Below are 27,240 nucleotides of genomic sequence, written 5' to 3'. Positions count from 1 at the left end.
TCAATGCATCGGTACCGCATGAACGTTGTAGTGCTGGGCGATATTGCCAAAATTGTATTCATCTATTGCTATGGTATTTAATCCGATTAACTACGTCACTTCTACGGCGTATAGAGTAATGTGACTGCATAGCAGTCACAACCTTCAAATTAACAGACTGTGGAATCAAGTTTGTACTCATTGACATACATGTATCAAAGTAAAAAAAAAACCAGTTTGTTTGAGCCTGGTCCCATCAGAACCCAAGCATGTATCCGCCTGGACCAACTGGTATAAAACAAACAAACTTTCACAGGTAAATCATGCCAAAATTGTGCATATTATATACCCAATCACATTCTCCTCTCCTCACTATATTCATGCCAGTATCCTATACTTCTAGCATACCAATGAATAGTAAATTTGTGACATGATCTGCTCCATGGAGGCCCAAAGAGGCAATAATTGGTACCTTATACAAACATTAGGCTTTTATATACTGAAAACACCAAAGGTTTAGCATATTTTGTTCAAAAGTTATGAAGTTTTGCGGTGTCTATTTTCTTATGTATTTTATTGTTTTTTACTCCATATTATGTCTTTATATTAATTTCAAATTTGCCGCCTTCAGCGTCCATGGCTCAGATCGTGTCACATTTTGTAGTACTGTATTCGACCTAATTAGCACCCTGGTGCTTGAGTCGGGTTGGGTTGCTAAAGGAACAATAAAAAAGATTGATGACTTCCTATGAACGAAAGGGAGGGGATTAAAATGTTGAGTATGTTTCTTAAGGGATCTAAAATGAGCGTTTATTGCGTTTCGACAGTATTTTTTGTGGGACAAGAGAGCACCTCAGACCTATCGAATTGCATTCTGAATACTGAAGCATGTCTTTCTGATATCAAATAATTTTCATTTTTGAAAATCACAATATAATACAAATTTTATGACAAATTATAAAAATTTGATATTTTTCAAATTTTGATATATAACAGTCCTCGAAAGTAAATTATATAAATCTAATGACATATTCTTAAAGTGTATGCAGCAGGGAGGAAAAGCCGACGGTCAATTGAAAATTTTGACCTTTCATATTGAAGATATAGATTTTTTCCCAAAAGACCTAATTTTTTTTGGTGTTTTGGGGAAAAAATCCATATCTTCAATACGAAAGGTCAAAATTTTCAATTGATCGTCGGCTTTTCATCCCACCTACATACACTTTAAGTATAAATCATCAGATTTATAAAGTTTACTTCAAGTACTGTTGAATATCAAAAATATCAATTTTTAATGATTTGCCATAAAATGTGTAATAAATTGCGAATTTAAAAAATCAAAATTATTTGATATCAGAAGGACATTCTTCGTATTCAGAATGCAATTCGCTTATGTCTGATGTGCTCTAATGTCCCACAATAAATACTGTCCAAACGTTCATACCCCAACCCTTAAAATGATTAATGTTATTTTGACCCACTTCCAGTTTTGATACAGACAAGGAGGGTGGGTCAGCTATGAAATGAACTATAGGAAAATTATTGAATTTGTGTTCATCGTAGAACTTTCACACTGCGTACATGTGGCGTATACCGTGTAGGATGCAGAAATGGTCTGAAAACGTTGCAGCTGTGCTGTACACCCTCGTGTTGCTACCCGCAAAGTTGCTGGCATACTAAGAGTTCCATGTTGAACACAAAATTAGCCTTTTCCCTATAGAAGCGTTTATAGGATATCATCGATCTTTTAAGTTGTTTTTTAACTTGCTACAGAAGCATGCAAAGATATGTTCTGTATACATGCAAGTTCCTAGTGTGAACAGAGGGAGGGAGTAACTAAGCTATGTGGTTCATAACATTTATAAAAGAGCAAATTGTGCACATAAATAATCAAATCTTAATGTGGACGGATGATCATTTGCTTTCAAACAATGTGGACGGATGATCATTTGCTTTCAAACAATGTGGACGGATGATCATTTGCTTTCAAACAATGTGGACGGATGATCATTTGCTTTCAAACAATGTGGACGGATGATCATTTGCTTTCAAACAATGTGAACAGATGATCATTTGCTTTCAAACAATGTGGACCGATGATCATTTGCTTTCACAAACAATGTGGACGGATGATCATTTGCTTTCAAACAATGTGGACGGATGATCATTTGCTTTCAAACAATGTGGATGGATGATCATTTGCTTTCAAACAATGTGGACAGATGATCATTTTGATTGACCTCTATGCAAGACTGACTGCTGAAGAGGAATCCTCAGAAACAGGATTCATCATTCACACAAGTTGGATCCACACATATTCCCTGTATGACATACAGCTTGGCTTGATAGCCTATAATCCTGGTTTCATACTTTCCTGCCGCTTTGAAGATGATTTTACTTCACTGCGCAGTCGCACCAAAAATGCTAGGGGTGGCCAGCGGCAAGCCGATATATCGATCACTTCACCGCTTTGCCACGGCGGCAGCACCGCTGGTTGGATTCAAATCAACTCGAGAGTGGTGCCGCTCTGACGTATGAGAACAAAATACGATTTTGGAGCGGTGCTGAGCGGCAAGAGAGGCTTTCAGAGTCATGCCGCTGCCGCTCAGCGGTGTGCCGCTCCACTTGCAGACAAATGCAAGCGGCATGATGAAGCATCACGCCGCTCAGCGGCAAGTGGCAGAAAGTATGAAACCAGCATAAGACACTAACTACACAATTCAAATCACAGCATGTTCATGTCTTTGGTTGCCTACTTAATGATAATGGTTGTCTTTGTAATGCTGCTTTGGCTGTGACAGGTCTAAGGAGTCCTGGTAATCTTTGCGCTAGGCCTGGAGGGGTGTGGGTAGATGAACGCACTACTGGATTCTGACGATCAATGATCTTCGGCTGGCTTTTGATCATCGCTGGTTCTTTCCTGCAAGAATTTAATAAAAGCAAAATAAAAAAGAATTAAATAAAAGCAAAACATATGCCAAACTAATTATTGTAAATGTTGTTGGTATAAAATTAGATACCCATGGGTTGCGTCCAAGAGTGACATTTTGTCAGAGAGGTAGCCTCTTTGCAAGACACAAAGATGATAGCAGTGACAATGATATCTTACTTATAGATTTACCCTTCTTTGGGATTTCTATCAAGATTGTCAATAGCAAAAGCATGGTTTGGTACCCAAAATGGGATTACTCAAGGTTTACAACAAATTTGATGCTTCCAGAGATTACAATTGACAAGTTTCAAATTTGATACTCTTTCCTGGAAATAATTCCAAGAATATGACAGTAACTGGTCCTGAAAATGGCCTATCATCCCGGTATGGAGGAGGGGAATAAGGCAATACATCAGGGCTACTATGACCAGAGTCTCCTGTTAATGTGTCGCCATCCTGTGATCTCTTACCTTGTGTGATTTCTATTCACAGTAACTGGTCCTGAGAATGGCCTATCATCCCGGAATGGAGGAGGGGAATAAGGCAATACATCAGGGCTACTATGACCAGAGTCTCCTGTTAATGTGTCGCCATCCTGTGATCTCTTACCTTGTGTGATTTCTATTGACAGTAACTGGTCCTGAAAATGGCCTATCATCCCGGAATGGAGGAGGTGAATAAGGCAATACATTAGGGCTACTATAACCAGAGTCTCCTGTTAATGAGTCATCATCCTGTGATCTCTTACCTTGTGTGATTTCTATTGACAGTAACTGGTCCTGAAAATGGCCTATCATCCCGGTATGGAGGAGGGGAATAAGGCAATACATCAGGGCTACTATAACCAGAGTCTCCTGTTAATGTGTCGTCATCCTGTGATCTCTTACCTTGTGTGATTTCTATTGACAGTAACTGGTCCTGAGAATGGCCTATCATCCCGGAATGGAGGAGGTGAATAAGGCAATACATTAGGGCTACTATAACCAGAGTCTCCTGTTAATGAGTCATCATCCTGTGATCTCTTACCTTGTGTGATTTCTATTGACAGTAACTGGTCCTGAAAATGGCCTATCATCCCGGTATGGAGGAGGGGAATAAGGCAATACATCAGGGCTACTATAACCAGAGTCTCCTGTTAATGTGTCGTCATCCTGTGATCTCTTACCTTGTGTGATTTCTATTGACAGTAACTGGTCCTGAAAATGGCCTATCATCCCGGTATGGAGGAGGGGAATAAGGCAATACATTAGGGCTGCTATGACCAGAGTCTCCTGTGAATGTGTCGTCATCCTGTGATCTCTTACCTTGTGTGATTTCTATTGACAGTAACTGGTCCTGAGAATGGCCTATCATCCCGGAATGGAGGAGGTGAATAAGGCAATACATTAGGGCTACTATAACCAGAGTCTCCTGTTAATGAGTCATCATCCTGTGATCTCTTACCTTGTGTGATTTCTATTCACAGTAACTGGTCCTGAGAATGGCCTATCATCCCGGAATGGAGGAGGTGAATAAGGCAATACATTAGGGCTACTATGACCAGAGTCTCCTGTTAATGTGTCGTCATCCTGTGATCTCTTACCTTGTGTGATTTCTATTGATAGTAACTGGTCCTGAGAATGGCCTATCATCCCGGAATGGAGGAGGTGAATAAGGCAATACATTAGGGCTACTATGACCAGAGTATCCTGTTAATGTGTCGTCATCCTGTGATCTCTTACCTTGTGTGATTTCTATTGACAGTAACTGGTCCTGAAAATGGCCTATCATCCCGGAATGGAGGAGGTGAATAAGGCAGTACATTAGGGCTACTATGACCAGAGTCTCCTGTTAATGTGTCATCATCCTGGGATATTCTCATTTGGTGCATATTATCTACTAGTATATCGTCCATGGACTTCTGTCTGTATCGCCGTGTTCTAAAACTTAGCTCTGCACCTATTGGTGTAATTAATGAAATAATTATATGCTATATTAAAACGATTTGCAATACATACATACACACACACATATTATCATTTCTATGAGGCACATTTTTCCTGATTTGTTGATGATGTATGGAAAATATTGTTTGCACAAATTTAGTTTCTTGGTACAATGTTTTACCATATCCTTTTACTATGTCAGTAACCCGATTTACACTTGCCATTTTCAATTTTAAAAATGCCATATCTCTTCACTGCTACTACTGTGTTTAAACTTCATAGTGGGGATTTCTTTGAAGCACACATGAAAGAAAAATTATGTTCAAATGACTGTGTTTATACTTCATTGCGGGGATTTCTTTGAAGCACACATGAAAGAAAAGTTGTGTTCAAATGAGAGTGTGTGTTGCCTGCCTGAATGATATCTTGTTATATTCAAACCAAAGGTAGTTCCAACTCTAGTTACCTTTGTGAGAACAAAGTCCAGGGGTAAAGTTCTGCTTAAAAGCCAAAGTACATAGTTGGAATTTTTACTCGATAAAACTAGTAGATTCCGAAATCAGAATTGTTCAGTATTAAACTAAAGTGAGCCATTATGCAAGATATGTTGCATTCAATAGCATAAGTATACTTTAATTTTACTGTCACTAATTATATAAACTCTTTTACTATTTTTACTATTAATTATAATACACATCAGTATAATTTTGAGATCCAACAGGATGCGTTCATCAAGATTAATAATAACATATGTTTATTTACGAAATCGACTATGGCATAGTCTAATTTTGGTAGGACTCAAACTTCAAGATGGGGGAATATCGGGAAAGGTGACAGTAAATTTAGGTTTTCTGGAAGAATAGACACCTTTGCTATGGTATGATTGATATGAATGAATTATGAGACTTTCAGGTAAAATGTTAGCTTTAATCTCTCTCATTTTTTTCCATCTGTAAACAAAATAATCTTGGAAACCAAACTTCTAAACCTGTTTGGTTAAAATCTGCCACACACATAAACTCACACAGCTCCCAATCTGCTACCACCCTATCTCCAGACAGGCATTCCATCAAGACACTTACCAGCAGTTTTTGGTCTGACATGTCTGTTATGTGATTGCATTGGTCCTTTAGGTGATCCTAATCTTCCAGGAGGTGATGGCATATCACCTAATCTTCCTGGAGGTGATGGCATCCTACCAAACTCAGCTGAATCTGGTGATGCAGCTGGTGGTGTCACTGAGTGAATACCTAGGTCATCTTCATAATCCATTAAGGTATCCTCATTATTGTTATCATCTTCATCATGAATTATTGTCAGAATCTGAGGTTCTCTTTGTTTTTCACGCACTGAGACTTTTCTGTAAGGAATTAATCAGAATCAAATGTTTTTGCTAAGTTGCTTTATGTAAATTAATTTCTTTTCTTCTTTTTTGCTCACAACTTTGTAAGCATACAATCAGAGGATTTCTAAATACAGTCCCATAACCCAATGGGGTTTCTGACCTTGGTATGTCTGCCTTTTGTACCCACGTGGCACAGTTGACCATACCTTGCATTGGGATTGTGTGCAAATATCTTGTGTTTTCATCCTTTTTATTTAACATTCAAAACATTGAGACTTATGAATAAAATTAATGCAGTGGGACAATATGAATGTTTCCTGTAACAAAGTCAAGTCTCAACTATTAGCTCATTGGCTGCCGTTTTAAAATGAGCATTTGGTGTGTGTGGCGATGGGGACTTTGCCTTTAAAATTAGGTTATATTGACCAAATTTCCCAATCATAGTGCATTGTAAGAATGCCTTTAAGCCTCCTCTGGCATATAATACAGAATGTCTACACAAAAATGACTTAATGTGAAAATGAGCTTGGTTAGAGAAAAAGTATATTAAATAGAGAAGGAATGTGAAAAACAGTGTACTTATAAGTCTCTGGTGATGAGTTGGACCACTAAGCCACTCTGTATGTGATTCACTAGTTATTATACAATGGTAATGATCACAAAATCTTATGCTTTATGTTATTACATGATGAAACAGCTGTATAGCTCACAATCAGAGACCAGTAGGTGTATTGTTTGAGTCAGAACACATTCTTCACAGGCTTTTAATTAATCCTATTTCTGTTGTCTGCCTTGTTCCAATAGATTTAGAACACCTTTATACATTAACAATGTTCTCGAGTTACAGACGGGTGGTCTGATTTCACTCCATCATGTTTTCCATCTCACATGTAGGCACACGGTAGACTGTAAAATCGCACCAGCCAAATTTGCACGCTACAGAGCCTGAAAAAAAGATCCCGCGAACCACAAATTGACACACGTATGGGCGCTGCCATGGGGTGCTGGGGTGCTAATGAATGCGTCGCCAGCACAAGTCCAACGCGATGTCCAATGCGATCAATAACAGCGTATAGGGCATACAAGTGCGCCTCTGCGCCGGTAGTTCCTGGATACGCGATTACAGGGTCAATGGCCGCTTCCACGCAGTAACATACTTCTGAACTGAGTGTCAGGGCCCTGATGTAGGTTTATCACTAAATATTCTTATTCCAAGTTTTGAATTCAAGGGATGTGACTCGATCAACAACCTTATCCCCCATATTTCTTCATCAAAACAGATTTATATTAGGTATCAGAAGAAAGCTCATATTTTTCTCATGACCCCAGTAAAATTTAACATTCACATGTTTTGTCTTGATGGTGTGAACAAAATTTTGATGAATTGTGGTAACCACACCAGAAGTGTATGTACTATCCTATGGCACATATCAAAACCTTGCTTACTTGCTTACTTACTTGCTTAAGATGAGTGGTGTCCTCGAACTACAACAGCACGCCAAACCCTTCTGTCCTGCATGGCCCACCTAGGTTTCATTATCATTGAGGTATAGGACTTTTTATTTTTTTGGAGGAGAGCAGATAGGGCAACTACTCTATTATATTTCTACATGTTCATACTACATATTCGCATACGAGTCCGTTTTTTTAAATCACATTTTGTTCCTAAAATGGGGTTATAAGCGCCCTCAACGGGCACTCTCTCCATAGGGCTACATGTAAAGACCAGTTATAGACAAATGGCTCTAAAATAAAACGGACTCGTGCGAATTTCCTCAAATTTTGCATATGATGTAGATTTAACATCTGGAATGTAATGCAAGTGATGCCGTTGCTGCTCTCCTAAATTCATTTTTAAAATGTCCGCCCCAGACCAAGGTGGGCCGTTCCCAAATCCATAACATCCAGTCCAGTGTCCTGTTTCAATACATCCACGTATGTTAGAGGGGGTCTGCCAGGTTTTCTGTTTCCATGTTTTGGTGTCCAATGGATCAGCTTGGCTACAGGCTCATTTTTGCTTCTGTATGCATGCCCAGCTTAAACGTGTCCTCCTCTCTCTGATCTTCTGTGAAAGTTTGGTGGTCCCCATACAGCTCTTTGTTTGTGATGTGCTGCTTCCAATTGATGTTGTAAACTGCTCTAAGCATTCTTGTGTAGCAACCATCAAGTTCTTTACATAATTTGGGAGACATGGTCCATGCTTCACATCCATAGGTTAGTACAGATTCGACGGTAGCAGAAAATAAACGAGTCTTGAATTTCCTTGGGAGAGTTGACCTCCAGATTTTGTTGAGGCTGTTACATGCTCTCCATGCAGCTGCTTTGCGTGTTTTTACGTCTTTTTCCGTGCTAGCCATCCATGCACCCAGATACTTGAAGTCGCTCACCTCATCTAGTTTGGTGCCATTGTTTGTCTGCATAGATATCTTTTGACTATGGTTGAAAGACATGAACTTTGTTTTTGAAGCATTCATTTTGAGGCCAACTTTTCCAACAGATGATTCAACCCTTTGCAGTAGCTCTTGTGCTTGGTGGATTTCCTCTGAAAGTAGGGCTATGTCGTCTGCAAAGTCTAAATCTGTTAGCACTTCAGGTCCTATTCGTCTGCTTCTTCTCTTTTCCAGCTGGAATCCAAGCTGCTCTTCTCTGCCTTCGACTGCCTCCCTCAATGCGTAGTCCAAAACAACCACAAAGAGGTATGGGGCAAGGGTGTCTCCTTGCAGTACACCAGCAAGTATATCAAACAGATCAGTTTCTCAGATCAAACAAAACAGATCAGTTTCTCCATCTGGAGCAATACAACTAAAAAAAAACCACTAGAGCAATACAACTAAAAATTTGAAATCAGATTGTTCTAATGCTGGTCCTCAATGTAAGATAGGAAACAGAACATGAAAAGATTGGACCATGCCCCTTTTAAAGCTCCAGCAGTTTGGATATCAGAATCAAAATAAACTATTTCCTCTATTAAATGTCCTGGGACGTTGTATTTTCTAAAAAAGGGGGGCATTTATAAGGTAATTTTTTACAAGGATAAATCCCGAAAAAAATTGTAAGGTATGCTTAAAAATCACAGCGACATGACAAACAATGAACTTAGGATCAGTGACTTCCGATTAAACCAGTTCACTTCTGTATTTTGTGATGTCATTTTTTACATTTATCCAATCCTGTGTGGACTATGATAAGCTTACTTACAAAAGATAGCATGGAAATTTCAGTATTTTTTAAACATCTTTGTTGGAAAAAAAATTTGGGGGGTGTTTAATAGAAGGGGACGACTAATAGAGGAAACAAGGTATGTGTATTGCAGTAGAACATCACATGCTCTTGGGGTGGTGCAACATAAAGCTACCACTTTTTTGTTCATACCATCAAAACCAAACAGAACATATCTACAGGGCCTAAACTTCCCTGGGTAAAAAGAACAATATAAGCATTCTTTTGATGCCAAAATCTTAATTACTGATACAAAGGTAAAGCAAGGGATGAAGCAATCAATTGCACATTCCATATTTACCTTTCATGTTCTTCCTTCCATGCTCGTAATTCCGCAAATATGTCCTCTTTACTAGCATCTTGCCCTTCTTCATCCTCTGTGTAATATGTGTGCTCAGGTTGATGCTGAAACGCTACAAATAAACTAGGTAAACCTTGTGGTAAATCATAGGAGTCCTGTAACAAGAATATTTCAATAGAGTGAATATTAGAACAGTATGTAATAATCTGTGATCAGTACCATCCAAATTAAACATCAAATGAAGCAGTTCAAAGGAGAGAACCCAATTTGTAAAAAAATAAATAGGATAGGCAAAGCAGTATAACTGCCATGATAAAAAAATATCATCACTTGGGAACATTTGCCAGAAAAGCCCACAAGGCAACCGAGTAACCTGTCCATTCCAGTTGAAACCTGTTGTGCCAGGTTTGGCGCTCCACCAAGAGATCACACACAAACACAATCCTGAGCCCTTTTTAAACACCAGACTCCCAAACTGCTACAATGATTCCTTCATCCCACATCATAGCCTGGAACAGCCTTGTAATAAGCCCATCATGTTGGCAACATATCAATATCTGTGAGTTATATTCCTGATATTTTCTCAATAACTCACCTGTTTTTTCCTTCTACTTCTTAATGCTCTAACAGGATTCCCACACATGACCCCTCCTCTCCCATAGGTTAAATCCCTACAGTCCTCTCCTACTGATTGGATATCAGATCCAGCAGTGTCAGGTCTTTGTCCTGCGGATGTACCAGGCCTATTACCCATACTAGTCCCAGGTCTGTTGCCCAAACTTGTAACTGGTCTGTTTGCTGCTGTTCCAGGCCTAGCGGATCCAGGACGTCTTCTTGAAGCTGAACCTGGTCTACCTCCTGTGTAAGACATACCAACAAAATGTTCATTGGGCTATTCCAGTTGAAATCCACACTACCCCTGTGGAAGATTTTGGAAATATCTTCCACAGGGGGAGTATGAATTTCAAATGGAATTACACATTAGCAGCTCCACTTGAAACTCGCCCTCCCCCCAGGGAAGATTCAGGTTGAATCTTTCTCAGAGGGTGTATGAAATTCAAATAGAGCTGCCAAATGTGTTCATTCCATTTGAATTTCATACTCCCCCTGTGGAACATGTATCCAAAATCTTCCACAGGGTAGTGTGGATTTTAAATGAATAGCCCATTACTATGTTTACAGCTGTAAGTGGATCAAATTTACTTAAGGTTCACTTTGCATTTAAAACTGGAAGCTGCATATTCATTTCATTGGTGTTCAAAAGAGTTTTAACACCTACACAGGGTCTTAGCTAGAAATTGAGGGTTGCCTGTCATTTGAATAAAATTGCCTGTCCTAATTTGACCTTTAAAACATTTATCAGACATCTATAGCCTATTGGGGGTTCAGAGAGTTCAAATATGTGCTGATATGGCCTTGTTCTACAAATTGGGTCTACTAAAAAGGGCAATTAGCTTCTCAAAACATACACAATTTATGCCCGTCCCAGGAGCAAACTGGCCGTCTAAAATGACGGCCAGACGGGTGGCTAGCTAAGACCCTGCACCTACATGATATCTATGCAAACAAAACACATGGTGGTTCATAAAGTGATTCCTGAAGAGCCTCAACTTTGGAATTCACAAAACAGCTTTTACCAATATTCTCAAAATATGCATCAACCTGATTTTATCATTAAAATTACAATCCCAGTATTCAGGGTGGAGGCTGTATCACCAGGAACATTATTACTTCCAGTTTTTGACAAGCAGTAATTTATCTTGCAACTGCTAGTTTGATGGGGGTGCTAGTTTCAAATGCCAACTCCTAATGGGCTATTCTGTTTAAAATCCACACTACCCCTGTGGAAGATTTTGGAAATATCTTCCACAGGGGGAGTATGAGTTTTAAATGGAAAGACCACATTAGGCAGCTCCATTCAAATTTCATACACCCTCTGAGAAAGATTCAACCTGAATCTTTCACTGAGGGAGGGTGAGTTTCAAATGGAGCTGCTAATGTGTTCATTCCATTTGAAATTCATACTCCCCCTGTGGAAGATATTTCCAAAATCTTCCACAGGGGTAGTGAGGATTTTAAATGGAATAGCCCAATGCGATTGCTAGTATGATGGGGACATTACTTTCATACCAACTCCCAACAGACAGACACCTACCTTCCATGTCTAGGCTGTCACTAGACCCTGTTGTTTCCTTGATAGCCTCGTTTACAATCAACCAGTCGGTACTCCGATTGATGATGCCCTCTCCTAGACTAGAAGGCATGATGGCCATAGGATCATCATCTAATATCTTAAGATGAGGAATTGCTTTCCTCACTGAAGCCCTGTAATCAAAATCACCTTCTTCCTCCTATAGAAACAACAACAAATTGATGTGAGAAATTTAAAGTGGTCAAAATATTAAAGTAGCCTATTTTTGTAGTTTGATATAATTTTAAAGTTTGCTATGTTTGGATACAATTTTATTTTCACTGCTTTCAATATCAACAAAGCCGTATAAACACAATTAGTTTTGTTACAAAGCAACACAGATGTAACTTGTGATCAGACACGGTTGTACGACACATATTTCAAAATAAAACGACCATGGTCTTGGATACAATAATGAAAATACTAATCAATCATGAGGGGGTTAGCATGGTTGGATTCACTTCTATGTAACGCGCACATGGGTGTTCACCACACCATGTTGAAATGCAGTTGGATTTTACCCAATTTGGCCCCTATTAGCTTGGAACTCAAAAATCTTCCACACACTGTCTACTGTTTTGGATACATTTTAATTACTTCTTCCCTCCCTAATGAAGCTAATTTCCTAGGCTTCATCAATCTCTTCTATTTGTTTGGGATTTTATTTTTATTCTGGGCTCCCTAAAAATTCTGTACAAATACAAAAGCACCTTTTCATTGTTCAAATTTGGTAACAGTTTGAAAATAATAAAAGATATCAAAATGCCAGTGTTCTCAGTCAGTTTACCTTGTTATAATCAGGAGTTGGTGCCAAGCATAAAGGATTGCCTTCTAATGTAAGTGTTGTTAACTTGGAGCACAATGCTAAGAATTCCACTTGACTAACCTCCTCAATATTATTACTGTTCAAAAGGAAGAAATACAGTTCTTTAATAAAAGTTTAATATCATATAATTGTACAATGAATAAAGATGTTGAACAATTTAACATAGAAAATGTTTACAAACACTGACATAAGTATTCCTCATTCCTGCACAGATTGTCACTCAGTTTTTGTCTCGTTTCAAAGGAAGAGAATTTTGATGCAATCCTTTTTTAAGTACTTGTATGTATTATGTGTAGCATATGCAAGTAAGTGATGTTTTGGTCATCGACTTCAAATTGTTTTCCAACGCACTAATATAAAATGTCATGTCTGTGCAATCAAACAAAACAGCATTGTTTTAGGGCTCATATTGAAATACCCTACCACGTTTTCACACAGAAAGAAGGCAGGATTCCCCTCGCTAAGCGCGCGCCTCAGGAAAGCTCGATCATAAAACAGATGGATTATATGCATCAGTGATACACCCTGCCAAGGATTTTAACAAAAGAAGGCTAGCACAGGAAAGCTGCCGGATGGCGCACACCTTCCTGTGTAAGGGAATTTCAATATGAGCCCTTATATTTTGTTAGGTATATATAAAACCAACTCTATTTTCTTCTGTTTGAAATCATATCATCACAATTCTATAAATGTAGCCAGTGAGTACAAACCTGAGAACTCCTGATTAGTTGATTGAATTATATATCATGAAGTACTGATATCAACATCTCTTAGCTTAATCTTTAAATTAGCCTTTTCACCTAATTTACGCACAAAATAATTATGACAACAAGTGGACATCATTTAGTCATTGAAATTGAGAAATTCAGGAACAATTCAGCTGAAATTGAGATTTTCAAATTGTCAATTACACAAAAATATGGATCTGAATGATGAAAACAAGTTTTGAACCAGATTCCATTGCTATAGGCCAATACTCACCCTTCTAAATCCAACAACTGTAAATTATCCAGCATACTAACTGGGCTTATATCTGCAATATCATTATAGGCTAAATACAACTCCTGTCAAATAAAAAGGGATAAAACAATAAAAAAATCTGTCAGTCATGTAAGAATTGCTCAGTTTTATGAGGATGGCCACAGAATTGATTCCAAAACTGTATCTTCACAGTGTAAATGTGTGTGAATGTGTTGGTGTTTGTTTCTCAATGTGTGAATTGGGCCTATTCATCTTCAGGGTTGTAGCTACAGAAACTTAAAATTTTAAGGATATTTAATGTTCTTTAACATTAAAAAGTTTCATTTGTAGGATTGTTTCAGACAATTGATGATTGTTTGATAGACAAATCCAATGTTTTTACTCAGTTTTGAAGCTTAGTTAGATGTCTATGACTCGCTGTTTAAGCAATCACCAAACTTTGGGAATGGGACTACCAAGTCCTTAGCGAGAAGTGCAGTGAGCCTGGACATATGTGATCAAGATGACATAACCGGTCATCGAAGAGCTCAGAAAATGAGTAAAAACTTTGGATTTGTTTTTTAGTTTGAGTGGTATGCTCCAGTATTAAAATTAACATTAAAGTGACGTTCTCTATAAATGAGTGACGGGCTCCGCTACTCAACATGGCTGCAACCCTGCTCAACTTGGGATTTTGACTTTAAATGTAAATTTTCACAGCCCTTACTTGTTTGTTTTATTTCTTCTTTAACCTGGGACAATCAATCAGTTGAAAACACAAGTAATCATATGCTCTTCCAGCAGGATCTTCCTTGAGGCCCAGGTAAGGCTTTGGATTGGAATTTATAAGTGGTTGTGTGTTGTGGGCATCTGTAAGCATCCCAAACTGGGACGCTTACATTTTCATATACAACCATTGACATACATCATACTGAGGGTGTTCTCAATGCTATTTGCAGTTGATCTAGTTTGGGGTATGGTATATCATGATTTCATGTGTCCACAAATTATTCATAACACACTATGGATTCAAAATATTAATCTTTTTTCAAAAGTGCTTATGTCTAGGGGCATGTGCATGTGTCTACTATAAACCATATCTCACCTTCTCTGTTGACAAGGGGCAGTATTCAGTAAACAGCTCTTTTCAGAGCCACCAAACCTTTTACATTAGCAGATAAGCGAGGTCTGCTTTTACATTAGCAGATAGGCGAGGTAGGCGAGGTCTGCTTGTTCTCTATTGACATGGGTCAGTCTTCAGTGAATGGCTCCTTTCAGAGCCATCAGAAGGCAAGCCTACATGCCTCATTCTTAGGTACTTTGTCCTGAAGATGTCAGAGCTACTACTGACTAAAGCTTGACAGTTCTAAACTAGTCCGACGGCGAACCTCTAAAACCTTACTAATCATATCGTCACTGGGCGGGAAAAACCTCATATGTACTTTTTGCCCTTGAACATGGATGAAGCAAACCATTTAATATAAAGTCTACACTTACAAGGCTTTCTCCATTTTCAAGAGCCAAAAGTAAATATGAGGTGTTTCCTACATGGACTTTGGCCCTTGAACATGGATGAAGCAACCTCTTCAATATAAAGTCTACACCTACAAGGCTTTATCCATGTTCAAGGGCCAAAAGTACATACGATATCTTACCTGTAATGAAGACATTGAACTAATCCCATCCAAATCACATAGACAGCATCTTGCCATCCATAGTACTTTAAGGTTATCTAATGACGTGCCTAAATCTCTCACTGTTGCTATTACACTGCCATTCAGTTTGAGCTGTTTTAAATTGGGAACCATGGAGCCTGCAAAATAACAAACAAGAATTTAAAAATATAGTGAGCTTCCAGTTGTAGTTGGGCGCAGCACTTACACTGTACACTACTTGTATGTTGTGCAATGCATTACTGGCACACGCTTATGTGAATTTACACAAGCGTGAGTTGGGACTTTATGTATGCTTGCAGTAACAAAAACAGAATAATTTTCACCTATTATAAGCCAAACAAACTAAGAATTCCTCATAGAAACTTTTATTACAAGCTGAACAAACTGAGAATTCCTCATAGTAACTTTTATTACAAGCTGAACAAACTGAGAATTCCTCATAGTAACTTTTATTACATGAAAATTTTAATAAGAATCCTCCTTTTATTAGAACTTGTATTAGAATTAGGTACTGATCATATCAAATACTATAAAAACAAATACTCTTAACTGTCATGTCTCATAGTTATGTTACTCTGCTCAAATACTGAAAAGAGTTCAGGTGGAAGGCAACATAATATAATTCAATAAAAAGCTTACCAAAGTTTCCTAAGCTTGTCTCTGTAGTGTCTACTCTCATCTCTAAAAATTTAATATCCTCCAAATCATCTACTCCAGTCATTTCTTTCTGTAATACAAAAGAAAAAAGGAAAATAAACAAAATAGTTTAGTTTAATCTAAGTAAAGAAGAACTTCTACATCATGTTTTGGCTATATAATAAATGACAGTTGAATGAAGCTCATCAACGCAGTAAGCAAAGCACATGGGTCAATCAAGTGTCTTGTTGTCAATCAGCGCGATTGTTTATCGCCTGTGTGTTTACCTTTGTGTAAGCGATACGCACAGCCAAGATCACGGAAGAAATAAAAAAATTAACTTTAGCAATCTACTAAAGGAGCTTTGGAAATTATGTCTCCTTTGTGTGGTAAAACATATCAACAACACCATCGGAATTATCTGATTCTATGGTATCTTATTACCCTGTGCTCTTGAAATAATTACAAACTCACCAGTTTCCTGGGAGACAGGTACTCTTCCAAAAGTACATCAGTGTCTTCTTCTTGCACTATGGGTTGAGGGTTGACCCTAATATCCCCAAACTCTGTGATGTGCACACTAGTGGCTCCTGAAACATCTTCTTCAAAAGCTGCCGCCATGGTTTATGGTATTGGCTGTTTCACCAATAGAGGACTCTTCATGTGTTATCGAGTTGAGATTTAAAAACAAAACAATCAATTATTGATAACATGATTTGGGTGGTATTCAAGTTCAAGTATGCCTTCAAACTGCGAAGCAGGTACATCAAGTACAGTGGAGTAGCGTCATAGGGGGGCAGGGGAAGCATGTGCCCCTCCCCCATCAATCTCAAAATGTAGAAAATCCCACAGGAAAATTGCCGAAAAAATGGCTTGTTCCCCTTCCCCATCAGACCTGGTGCCCCATTCATGGTCAGAGCACCCCCCCAATATGATAGCCCACACTATGCTACTGATCAAGTATATGATGACTTTTATGGATGTGGAAATATGAGTATAAACTGACCAGCAATACCAGTTGCAGTCCTAAGTATATATGGCATATTGGATGGCCTAGGGGAAAGTTAGCCCACCTTGCCTTCAAGGTGAAACAAATCCACTCATGTTACCCTCTGGCCATGGGCTGGCCTGGTGTCAGATCTTACCCTGGGGGAAAGATGACATTCAATATGCACCTTTAAGATTAGACATCAAGGGGTTAGGAAGTTGGGGTCGGGGGGATTTTTTTTTCCCGCCAGAGGCGGCGAAGTTTTGGTTTTTTCACCGCCAAAGGCAGCAAGTTTTTTTTTTTAATTTCTTGCATTGGTACACAGTTTGGTGGGGAAGGTTTTTTTTTAGTGTTGGTGGGGAAAGTTTTTGGTTTTTTGCTCATAGAAAAGGATTTTTTTCTAAACATCCTAGCCCCCCCCCCCCTTGAAGTCTAATGGTGCATCCCTTAGAATTTGCTAGCATGGCCCCATCTAGCATCAAATCATTACCAGTTGACTTCAGCCATTGTGTGTATAGTATGTGGGGAATCATCATGGTATTTACCCTATAATTATTAAATGAAGTTGAACATTACCTGTTGTTTAAAACTTGATGACTAGTACCAAGTTTTTTTCAGTCATGGCTGGCAGTTCCATCCACAAAAACAGGTACCAGGAAATTACTAGTTGTAATGCATACTGTGGTTGAATATCTTGAGCATCTACATCACTACTTGGCTTTAGTTCTTCCTATTCAAGACACCAATTTCACTTGGTACAAAACAAAATCAAATATAGTAAGTTATGGCAAAACAAACATATACTATACAGTTCATACATACACGCTATATAACAGCGTGCGTGATTGGTCGATATGCCCGGTATCCCGGATATGAGACTGCCGGGTAGGGAAAATGAAGGATAATCATGTTTTTTAATAATGTTACTGAGTAGTTTTTTGTTATTATTTTGATGATATAAGAATCACAAAATGTTCAGGTATGAACTATGAACGGAGTTCATTTATATATTTTCATGACTAAACGGTTGTTTATGCCCCCGAGGGCATAAACAACCGTTTAGTCATGAAAATATATGAATGAACCCCTAATAAAAACTCGATAGTTAGAATATGTGACTGCTTACTATCAATTCAATTTAAAACATGCAAACTTGAATAGTTTAGAGCCCCATCCACAAAAGTGTAAAGGGCTTTGAGCAAATCATCGTCATCGATACACATAGCTATATACGATTCATACGAACAAGTAAACCTGCAAATGTGTGTCTTAACCCCATAGCTCAGTTGGTAAAGCGCCGGACTTTGGTACAATTTTATATTTTTTCAAAAGCGCTCGATAGCATGTTAACTATTAAGTTTTTACGGTAGTGGACATCGAATATCAAATCATAGAGGACATACATGTACACTTGTAAATCTGGAGTTTTTGGTGCCCATACTGGTGCACTATAAATGCACTTTTTAATCAATGTTTTCGGTGACATTACCGTTTTCAATATGAATCTAGAATGGAATCCAAAATTACACATTAACTGTCATGCTTTCAAAATGCTATTTAGCATGTTTTTGGTCTTTCAATATATATTAGGGCTGCTAAGAATAAGCAATTGCATTATTTGCCGCACAATTCACATATTTTGGCTCCAAATGCAATTTTTGACATTTGGAAAAAATGGTAAATCAACCATGAATGATATGCTATAGGTCCAGCAAAAAAATAAAGATCGCAAAAAAAAAACCAATTTTTGTGTTTTGGGGAAAATTGAGGTGCATTTTTTGGCCTCCGCAAAATTGTGTATTCTTAGCAGGCCTACATTATATATTGCAAAATGAATAAAGAAACGTTCCCCATTGTGTAATACGAAAGTCTTGACAAAAGAACATAATTATCTCCAAAATGACACCAAATTTTCTACAATATGTATTGTACTTTTAGAATAAACCAAACTTGAAAGTGTGGAAAAAGCATTTTCATGTTACAATTCTCCATTTTTGGGTGACCTATTTGTGACATGTGACCATTTATTCAAGATGGCAAATTTCTCAAAAAACGTGTATTTTTCAGAGAAAATTTCCATATTTCTCAAAATTTCTGCAATTTTTCACTCATCTGGTCATCTTTTCATGTACCGGGGTAACGAAAGTGATGCTAATTTAATAAAGGTACGTGGCAATCTTTTCTTGTAGACTACACGAGCTTTTAAGGTTAAAATTATAAATTTATCAAGATTCAAGTTTAACTTTTGCATCAAGGTTAGACATGTTTTTTGCTATAGGTGACCCCGGAGTGACGTCACAAGCCATTGACCTCTGTTGACAACAAATCCGATTCAGAAGTCAAATTTGTACTTTTCTATGGTTTGTCCCTTTTCAAATCGGCCAAAATACTACCATTTGGTCGCATGTCACAAATAGGTCACCCAAAAATGGAGCAGCCGTAACATGAAAACGCTTTCTTCACACTTCAAGTTAGGTTTATCCTAAAAGTATAATACCTATTGTAGAAAGTTTGGTGTCATTTTGTAGATAATTATGTTCTTTTTCAAATACAAAAACCCCCAAGTCAATTGGACAAGTACTTTGAGATTTATACCTCAATATGTAAGATGTGTCAAAGGAGCAGCCGGTTCGGGAGAGCCAGTTCGGGAGAGCCCCATAGGGTTATACACAAAATTGTGAAAATATGGCAAACTTCAAACCTTTGTATCTTGAAAAGTACAACTAGCATGGACCTCAAATTGCACATATATCATCCTGGATTGTAGATCTACCTCATAGTACATCAACTGTAACAACATATTTAACCAATTAATTGCCCAATTAAATGCTAATTAAGACAGTTTTCCCTATATGTTACTGTACAAAGTGTGCATACTATGCTCCGACATTTCTAAATGGACTATCTCTTACCCGAGTCACTCTGCTTATTCAAAAGAACACATATTTGTAAGGAAATTGGATGAGGACTTCAATTATAAATGCTAATAGTTTTAGTGCCAGAAATGGAGGAAAAAAGTTTTGATTGAAAAATGTCATAAAAATTGTGAAATTATTTTACAATTTTTGACCACCCTGTATGTTTAACACAAGGGATACTTAACTCTTTCTTCCTAATTTGTTTGAAGGACCCATGCAATGTCTTTCTGAATCCATATTTATTTTGAACTACATAGCTTTCAGAAAAGGAAATATATGGGGTTCACCATGACAAGAAAGATGCTAATTTTGTTGTTGTTCCACCCTGTATATTTCTCACCAACCCTGTATTATGATGTTATGCTTTGTTGATTTGGCATCCTTGTAATATAAGCTTTCCAGAAATATATCTTACTATAAATAGGGAAATGTTGTATGTATCTATGTATCTATGTATCTATGTATCTATGTATATATCGCTATAAAGGCTCCGTCAGTTTCGATCTAAATGTCGCCAAATTCATACGGGAGATCGAGGAATATACGGGGACGTGTTTAAACTTTATTTGGTTGAAAACGGTCAAGAATTGGCTGCAAAAACAGTGAAAATATGGGTAAAAACAGGGTTTTTGTTATGAAAATCAGTTACCAGCCTACGCGTCACTGCAGCTGGCCGACAGCGCGCCGGCGCCGCGTGCGTAATGCGCATTAGGCCAATGAAAGTCAATTCCGAGTTTATCGTCCCTTTTTTTCCCCAGGTTGGTGAGGTGACTTTTTCATTTTTCATTTTTCATTATTTCATCAGATTTCATTATTGACCTAAAGTGCGTGTTGATTTAAAGCCACACTCATACATGTTATTTAAAAACATGTTTTTATATGGGTAGGGACTAGAAAAGTTGGAAAAGAGCCTGGTTTTGGTTCCAAGTTATAAATTTATATGTTTTACAAACAAAAATATATGTTTCCAATTGCTAAAACTGGTGAAAACACTGATACTTTGAAAATAATGAATTATTTTGGCATTTTTGAAAATTTGACGCTGGTGTTTTGGTGTCCAAAAAGTGACGCTGGCGGGGACGATAAACTCGAATCGACTTTCATTCGCCTTTACGCCAATGCGCGAGTAAACGGCGCAGAGCCACGCGACTTGCGAGCCAGAGACCAGTGGACATGATAATACGGGAAGAAGGAAAAATAAAGGACAAAAAGGTGCATGGACTGGTCACGGGATTATGGTAACGGGTAAACATAGTGAACACGTCCGCAGACATAGACACGCTATGAGAGGACGTAATAAATACGGGAAAAAGATGTGTGTTGTATAAACAACATGAAGCGGTACTATAAAGAAAAATTAAATTAAAATGAGGACAAAAAAAGGTATGAGTAGGCCTAATAGGCCAACGGGTTAAAGTAACTAAATGAAACGGGAACGAAACAAAGAAGGAAAGAAACTAATCAGGAAATATAAGAAAAAAAGAAGCTAAAATAATGAGAACAGAATTGAATAAATAAATAAAAAATAAATAAATAAATAAATAAATAAATAAATAAATAAATAAATAAATAAATAAATAAATAAATAAATAAATAAATAAATGATATGGAAACGGAAAATCACAAGCTAAGCAGAAGAAACTAAAAAAGAAAATGTAAGAAGAGACAGATTTAGATAAATAAAATGTACCTTTTCAATGATTCTACCTGTTCAGTAATTCTTCCTGTTATAGTGAACGCTCCCATTTACTCATCTAGCGGGACGCTAGCCTAAGCGCTGGTATCCCGCTAGTACTTATAATGGTATAAAATGTGTTCATTAAAAGTTGTGTTGAATTGAATCAAAATTGGTGATGATATTTTTCTCATTTTACATCATGTTACACAAAAGATGACCAATTCATGACATGCGACCATTTCTATAACTTCTCGACATGGGGCCTCCAGCCAACAACAAAAATAAAGACTCTCCTCTACATGTTCAGCTTCACATAAAATGCAATTTTCGCCAAGTATTTAACCTTTATTCTACCGAAATCGGCCGAGAAATTTGCTTGATTCGAGGTCAAAACAGAACGTAAACAACTGAATGAGCTCTGCTACAAGTCTTCAAGTAGTCGCTCAGCTGCACGATCTATTGTGGGTTGAAAAGCGTAAGTGTAGCCGACTGTAGCGTCATGTAAAATAAGTACCGGTACTCGGATGACCGGGGTGACCTATACAAACATGATCAACATGATACCTTTTATTTTGTTGAACAAGCTTTATTTTGTTCCAAAATCCACATTTTTATCGCTGTTTTTGACATAAAAGAGCTAGATGCAAAACCGCAGATGTCAGCTATGAAACGTTCGGTTTGCGTAGCACGAGCGCTTGATACGCTCGTTTTGACAGTTGTCACAGTCATGACAGCTCGACAGTAATTTACGCTATAGCCAAAATATTAAATTCTCGATCATGAGAGCCACCTTGGGTACGCACTGTTATTTGCGCCGAGCGTACTACGCAAATACCGGCGCTTACGGCGCAAACACAGCTTTTGAGAATTGACCAATCACACGGTCGTTACTAGGCAAGGTCAAGGTTCGGTCATGCAGGTCGCGCGATCGTGTTATTCTATGAAAAGTACGCTGACGCAGAAGGTACATCCTCTCATGATCGAGAATTTGTTTAGCTATAGCGGATCGTGCACTTTCAAGCGTGTTTGACATTTTTTTACTGCGTGGCGCAATTTTTAGCAAAGACGTGTCATGTCACATGAATTATATAATTTATATTTTAAATACAAAATTAAATCGAATTCCAATTTAATAATGTGAATATCCGATATCGGGTTTAAAAATTGACTTTTGATAAGCTTAAAATCCCGCTTAAAATGCATTGATTTTGAGTCAATATTGGGATTAAAACACATCTTCATCAATTTGTGTTTTTGGAGGATTTCCTACGACAGAGTTGACACTTACCAAGTTCATAAATCTGTTTAAAAAAGAATTTAATAAGCTGATAATGTACCGTTTCCTAGCTACGGAACGCTCAGTGAATCGCCATTAAAATTACGTTTCTTAATTTTTCAGGTTTCCCATTTTCAGTGGTGCACCGCTATTCTCTAATTCAGGGAGCACACCACTAAAAACTCTCCACATGGAAAAAAACACATTGTCTTCGATTGTGAAAAAAATCGTACTTGTCATAAAATGAACATTAGTCTTTGATTGTGAAAAAATCGTATACTGGTGTATTGCAAAACATCAGAAACTAGGTATATGATATGGCCGGATTGACCTTTTTGGGGCCTAATTGGACCAGGGCAAAATTTGGAGGCCCCAAATTCACCATGAGGAAGGCATGTGCACTCAATGGCCAAGTTTTGGTTTAAGATCAACAGTTAGAGCAGAAGCAGTGGAAGTATGGTAAAGCAATAAACTGGAAGACAAGCAGATTTTGTGAAATTTGCTATATAAGGGGCTAATGTGCGAAGCAAAAGTTACCCATTTTTACCCAAGTGTTCGGGCTAAAAAGGAAAAGATTCACAGGGCATGGGCAGTTTTAGGGGCCCCAAATTTTGGGGGACCTGGCCCGGGCCCATCTGGCCCAATGGGCCTCATGATCACCCAAGTGTGCAAGCATGGGAAGGTTGTTGGGTGGGTGAATTGGACTCATTGGTGCATTTACTGTCACACAGTCGTCGTAGTCAATTGTGATTTATTTACCTACTATAGGCCTAAATCAATAATTCATACCATGAGCCATCTAATTAGAGCAGATTGATGTTTTTTCACAAGAGGACATGAACACGAACACACTACGGCGCCATGTTGGATGATCAGAAGGTGGTGTCAAAGATTGTTGTCCCAGCTTGTTGGGTGTAAGTTGCCTTCAAATACTACTTGTATTTCATACCGAGTATACCGTAAAACCCCGTCTACAAGCATATAGAGTGCTTCTGATAAAAGCTAAATTAATCCAGGCGCCATTATGGAATTAGAGCAAATAAATTATAGATCCAAGCACATACAAACAAGTATTATTGAAAGACCAATATATTGTATTGGCATATATACGCATGTATATCGTATTAATTTAACTTTCATCAAAAACACTATATGCTGTAGACGGGGTTTTACGGTACCTGTCCCGTATTTCCTATGTAAATTTCGACATTACTATTGTATAAAAGGTCAATCCGGCGTTCAGTCCCTTATTTTCTGTGAAAAAACAAATCACTGGTGAGTGGTGATGACTGATGGGAAATACTGATTCCGCCAATACCAGCAGTAGCTAGCAGTGTACCAGGGACCAGTCTGCTCTCAGCTCTTATAGCGGGCGGGCTAAACTTGTTAGGGGGCCTACTCGCATTGAACGAAGTTCGCTAAACTGAACGGCGGCTTTATTTTGTCAACCCTAAAATGATCAAGGGGTCGAATATGAAGTAGTCATGCATAACCGATCGATAAGTGGCCTCATTAAAACCAGCGGGATTTGTCATCGGGTTTGTCATTCGGTTTGCGTGCTCACTGGAACAACCGTGAATTTACTCTTTGCAGTGAACAAATGTTTAGAGCAATTAACATCCGCTGATTGAGACGCCGGTACGCCGGTTGACCCGATGGAAATGCTCCGGTGAGTGTACCAAATTTGAGTAGTGTAGAAGTTTAAGGTTAGCAACTATTTTAAACTGTTGCGATTTGGTAGTTCACAGTATGTTGCGAATGTTAGTGAGCTTTGGCAAAAATTGCATTGAATATCACAGATATAGTTTTCAGTGGCGTAGATTTCTTTTTGACATTGGGGGGGATGGAGTTGGAAAAAATTCTGAAAGTATAGTAAATGCAGCATCTTTTGGCGACAGAATACGCTTATTGTACAAATGCGCGCAAACGCGCAACAAATTTTGCTATTTTGAAGCTAAACTGATGAAATATGGTGTAAAAGTGGAATAAATGCGCGCGAAAATGTGCACTTTGGGGGCTAAAATGTGCAAATATGAGGTTCATTTGGTCAGAAACCCATTATTAGGTGTCAACATTGGGGGGATGATTGTATGGACCACCCCCCCTGACAAAATATTGGTTGTATTAATGATCCCACCCCCCCCGGGATCTACGCCTATGATAGTTTTATAATTATATAGGTGGTTCTGGAAAGAGGGCTGAAACAACAACACTTTTGTAAAACGTACATAACTCATTAACAACAATAAATCAAGCAAGTTTTCAAAGTATATGATTTGTAGGATGAACTTTTGCAAAGGTGTTATTTTTCAATAATATATTGATTTAGCTAATAAAAATCGATTTTTTTGGGGGGCTGCTTCGACCAACAATACATGCATCGTGTACCCTTAATTTTGCTTTCTTTCTACTGCGCCAAAAAAGTATCCTTACACTAGGAAAAATAATCACAATTCCAAAAGTGAACCATGCATGTTGGAATAACTTTTTTTTTAATGATGCACTATCTAATCCTGCACATTATGACACCACATTGAATCCAATGTGACCTCAAGAAGTAAAGTTACAAGCAATTGAATAGACGAAGGTACAGTTTAAGGCGCAAAAAGATTCCAACAAGCACAACATTTAACAAAGAGACAACACGGTTTCTTCAATGAAGCTTTATTTAAAGCAGTTTTTATTTCAGTTTTTACTTCTCTGTACTTTTTACAACTTTCATTTTATTTGTCAGTTCTTTTGGTTCAGTTTTCTTTTGTTCCTTTTGTTTTAAATTAAAGGACGCATAAATTAGCCATTCACCACTGTCAAACCAGATGTCTAGTTAGTCAAGTTTTGAATTGGCCAGTTTGACACTTTTAAACTGAACCTTCGTCTAATCAAAATGCTTGTAACTTTGCTTCTTGAAGTCACCTTGGATTCAATGTGGTGTCATAATGTGCCAGATGATGAGATAAATAAATAACAAATAAATTTACCCAAATATGGTTTAGTTTTAAAATTAGGATTTTTCTTCCAAGTGTAAGGATACTTTTTTGGTGCAGTATAGTATATAAAAGTATTTTCAGAAAGGAAATGATGCAAGAAATCCAACTAGCATAACTAGCAGATTCCTGCAAAAATTAACAGTTTTTGAGAAAATCTCAAAATTTGATTGGCCGGTACTTTAATCCTTTACAATCCTCTAGACGTTGAAGTTTGTGCTTTTTGAATCGCATTTCGCAAACTCTACTATACTTTTAGGACGCATTTGCCAAGTTCTACAATTTTGCTAGTCAACGGGCGGGTACCCATCAATCTTTAATGTGAAATGCTAATTTGGCACTTTCTCAGGCTCCATTCAATTTCAGGTCTTTTGATTTAGCATGTTATTGACTTCGCGTCATTGCACATTTCTGCGATTTGTCCTCATTGTTACTTTTCAGTGGTTCCATGGTTAAAGAGGACCGCTCTACTGCTACTAGTCAATCAATGTCGTTGATTTGCCATCAAGTTACTTGGTGCGACACTAATTGGCTTAAGTGTACCCAATAATTTGTAGTGCGGATTGTCCTGTAAAAAGTAAGAAACCTGACTGAGGGATTTTCTGTTTTAATAAGACATTTGCTCTATTGTCTCTACGAGTTTGCCGTACATAATTCCATAATAGAACGAGTCTATATTAATAGGCCTATATCTTTCGTGAGTGCTTCCCAGCATAGCAAATCCTGGGAGCAAATCAGAATAACTTTTGAAACTTGAATAAAAAAAAGAACGACTGACTACATTATAAGGGAGTGTTCATAAATACTTTGGTGGGGTGGAAAAGTTGGAACCTCGGACATCAAACAAATGTTGATCCCCCATAAAAAAAAAAGGTGGAGTTTTTTTGATCCCCCCTTTTTTTTTATGGTATAGATTTTTTTTTAGCCTCCTTCATGTCTTAAAAAAGAAAACGTCATTAACAGTAAAATTGGCATAGATATCTTTTTGACATTGGGGCTGGAGAAAATTTCTTGAAGTCCAGTGAATCCAGCACCTTTTGCCGACAAGAAGGGCCCCTACGCAAAAAAAATTGTCATATTGAAGCTAAACTGGTGAAATATGGTATAAAAACGGAATGAATTTGCGCAAAAAATTGGCACTTTTTAGTTTAAAATGGCCAAATATGGGGTTAATTTTGGTCAGAAACCCATTATACAGGCGTCGACATTGGGGGATGATTGTATGGACCATATGGAATATTGGGCGGATTTATCCCACCTCGGATCTACGCCTATTAACTCATTAAGGGAACGTTCATAAATACCTTGGCTGGAAAATTAGTAGGGGGTCAAAAAAGTTTTGAACTTCCAAAAAGGGGGTCAAAAAGTTTTTGACATGGCAAAAGGGGGGGTCAAGAAAGTTTTGA

The 27,240-nt window shown here is 37.9% G+C and overlaps 2 protein-coding genes across 2 annotated transcripts in view; one reads left to right on the top strand and one right to left on the bottom strand.

Moving 5' to 3' along the window:
• Positions 1–1,395: 1,395 nt before the first annotated feature.
• On the bottom strand, positions 1,396–22,957 carry LOC140154087 (leucine-rich repeat-containing protein 56-like). Its single transcript, XM_072176696.1, has 15 exons — positions 22,863–22,957; positions 17,555–17,729; positions 16,465–16,647; positions 15,994–16,081; positions 15,334–15,491; positions 13,700–13,782; positions 12,680–12,794; positions 11,857–12,052; positions 10,297–10,559; positions 9,702–9,856; positions 5,919–6,196; positions 4,633–4,849; positions 4,375–4,486; positions 3,799–3,968; positions 1,396–2,899 (listed from the first exon to the last, which is right to left on the bottom strand). The coding sequence occupies exons 3-15, from the start codon at positions 16,609–16,611 to the stop codon at positions 2,716–2,718; spliced, it is 2,166 nt and encodes a 721-aa protein (XP_072032797.1). The 5' UTR covers positions 16,612–16,647; positions 17,555–17,729; positions 22,863–22,957; the 3' UTR covers positions 1,396–2,715.
• A 1,445-nt stretch (positions 22,958–24,402) lies between these two features.
• The window catches only part of LOC140155311 (acyl-CoA 6-desaturase-like), a 32,882-nt gene continuing 30,044 nt past the window's right edge, over positions 24,403–27,240 (top strand). Inside the window, exon 1 of the mRNA XM_072178097.1 lies at positions 24,403–24,519. Coding sequence (XP_072034198.1) covers positions 24,506–24,519 — 14 coding nt within the window. The 5' untranslated portion in view covers positions 24,403–24,505. The remainder of the gene's footprint in view (positions 24,520–27,240) is intronic.

Source organism: Amphiura filiformis, chromosome 6 (assembly GCF_039555335.1).
Source record: "Amphiura filiformis chromosome 6, Afil_fr2py, whole genome shotgun sequence".
Classification (NCBI taxonomy): Eukaryota; Metazoa; Echinodermata; class Ophiuroidea; order Amphilepidida; family Amphiuridae; genus Amphiura; species Amphiura filiformis.
The sequence above is the reverse complement of the archived record's forward strand: the minus strand, read 5'-3'. Positions and strand labels throughout refer to the sequence as shown.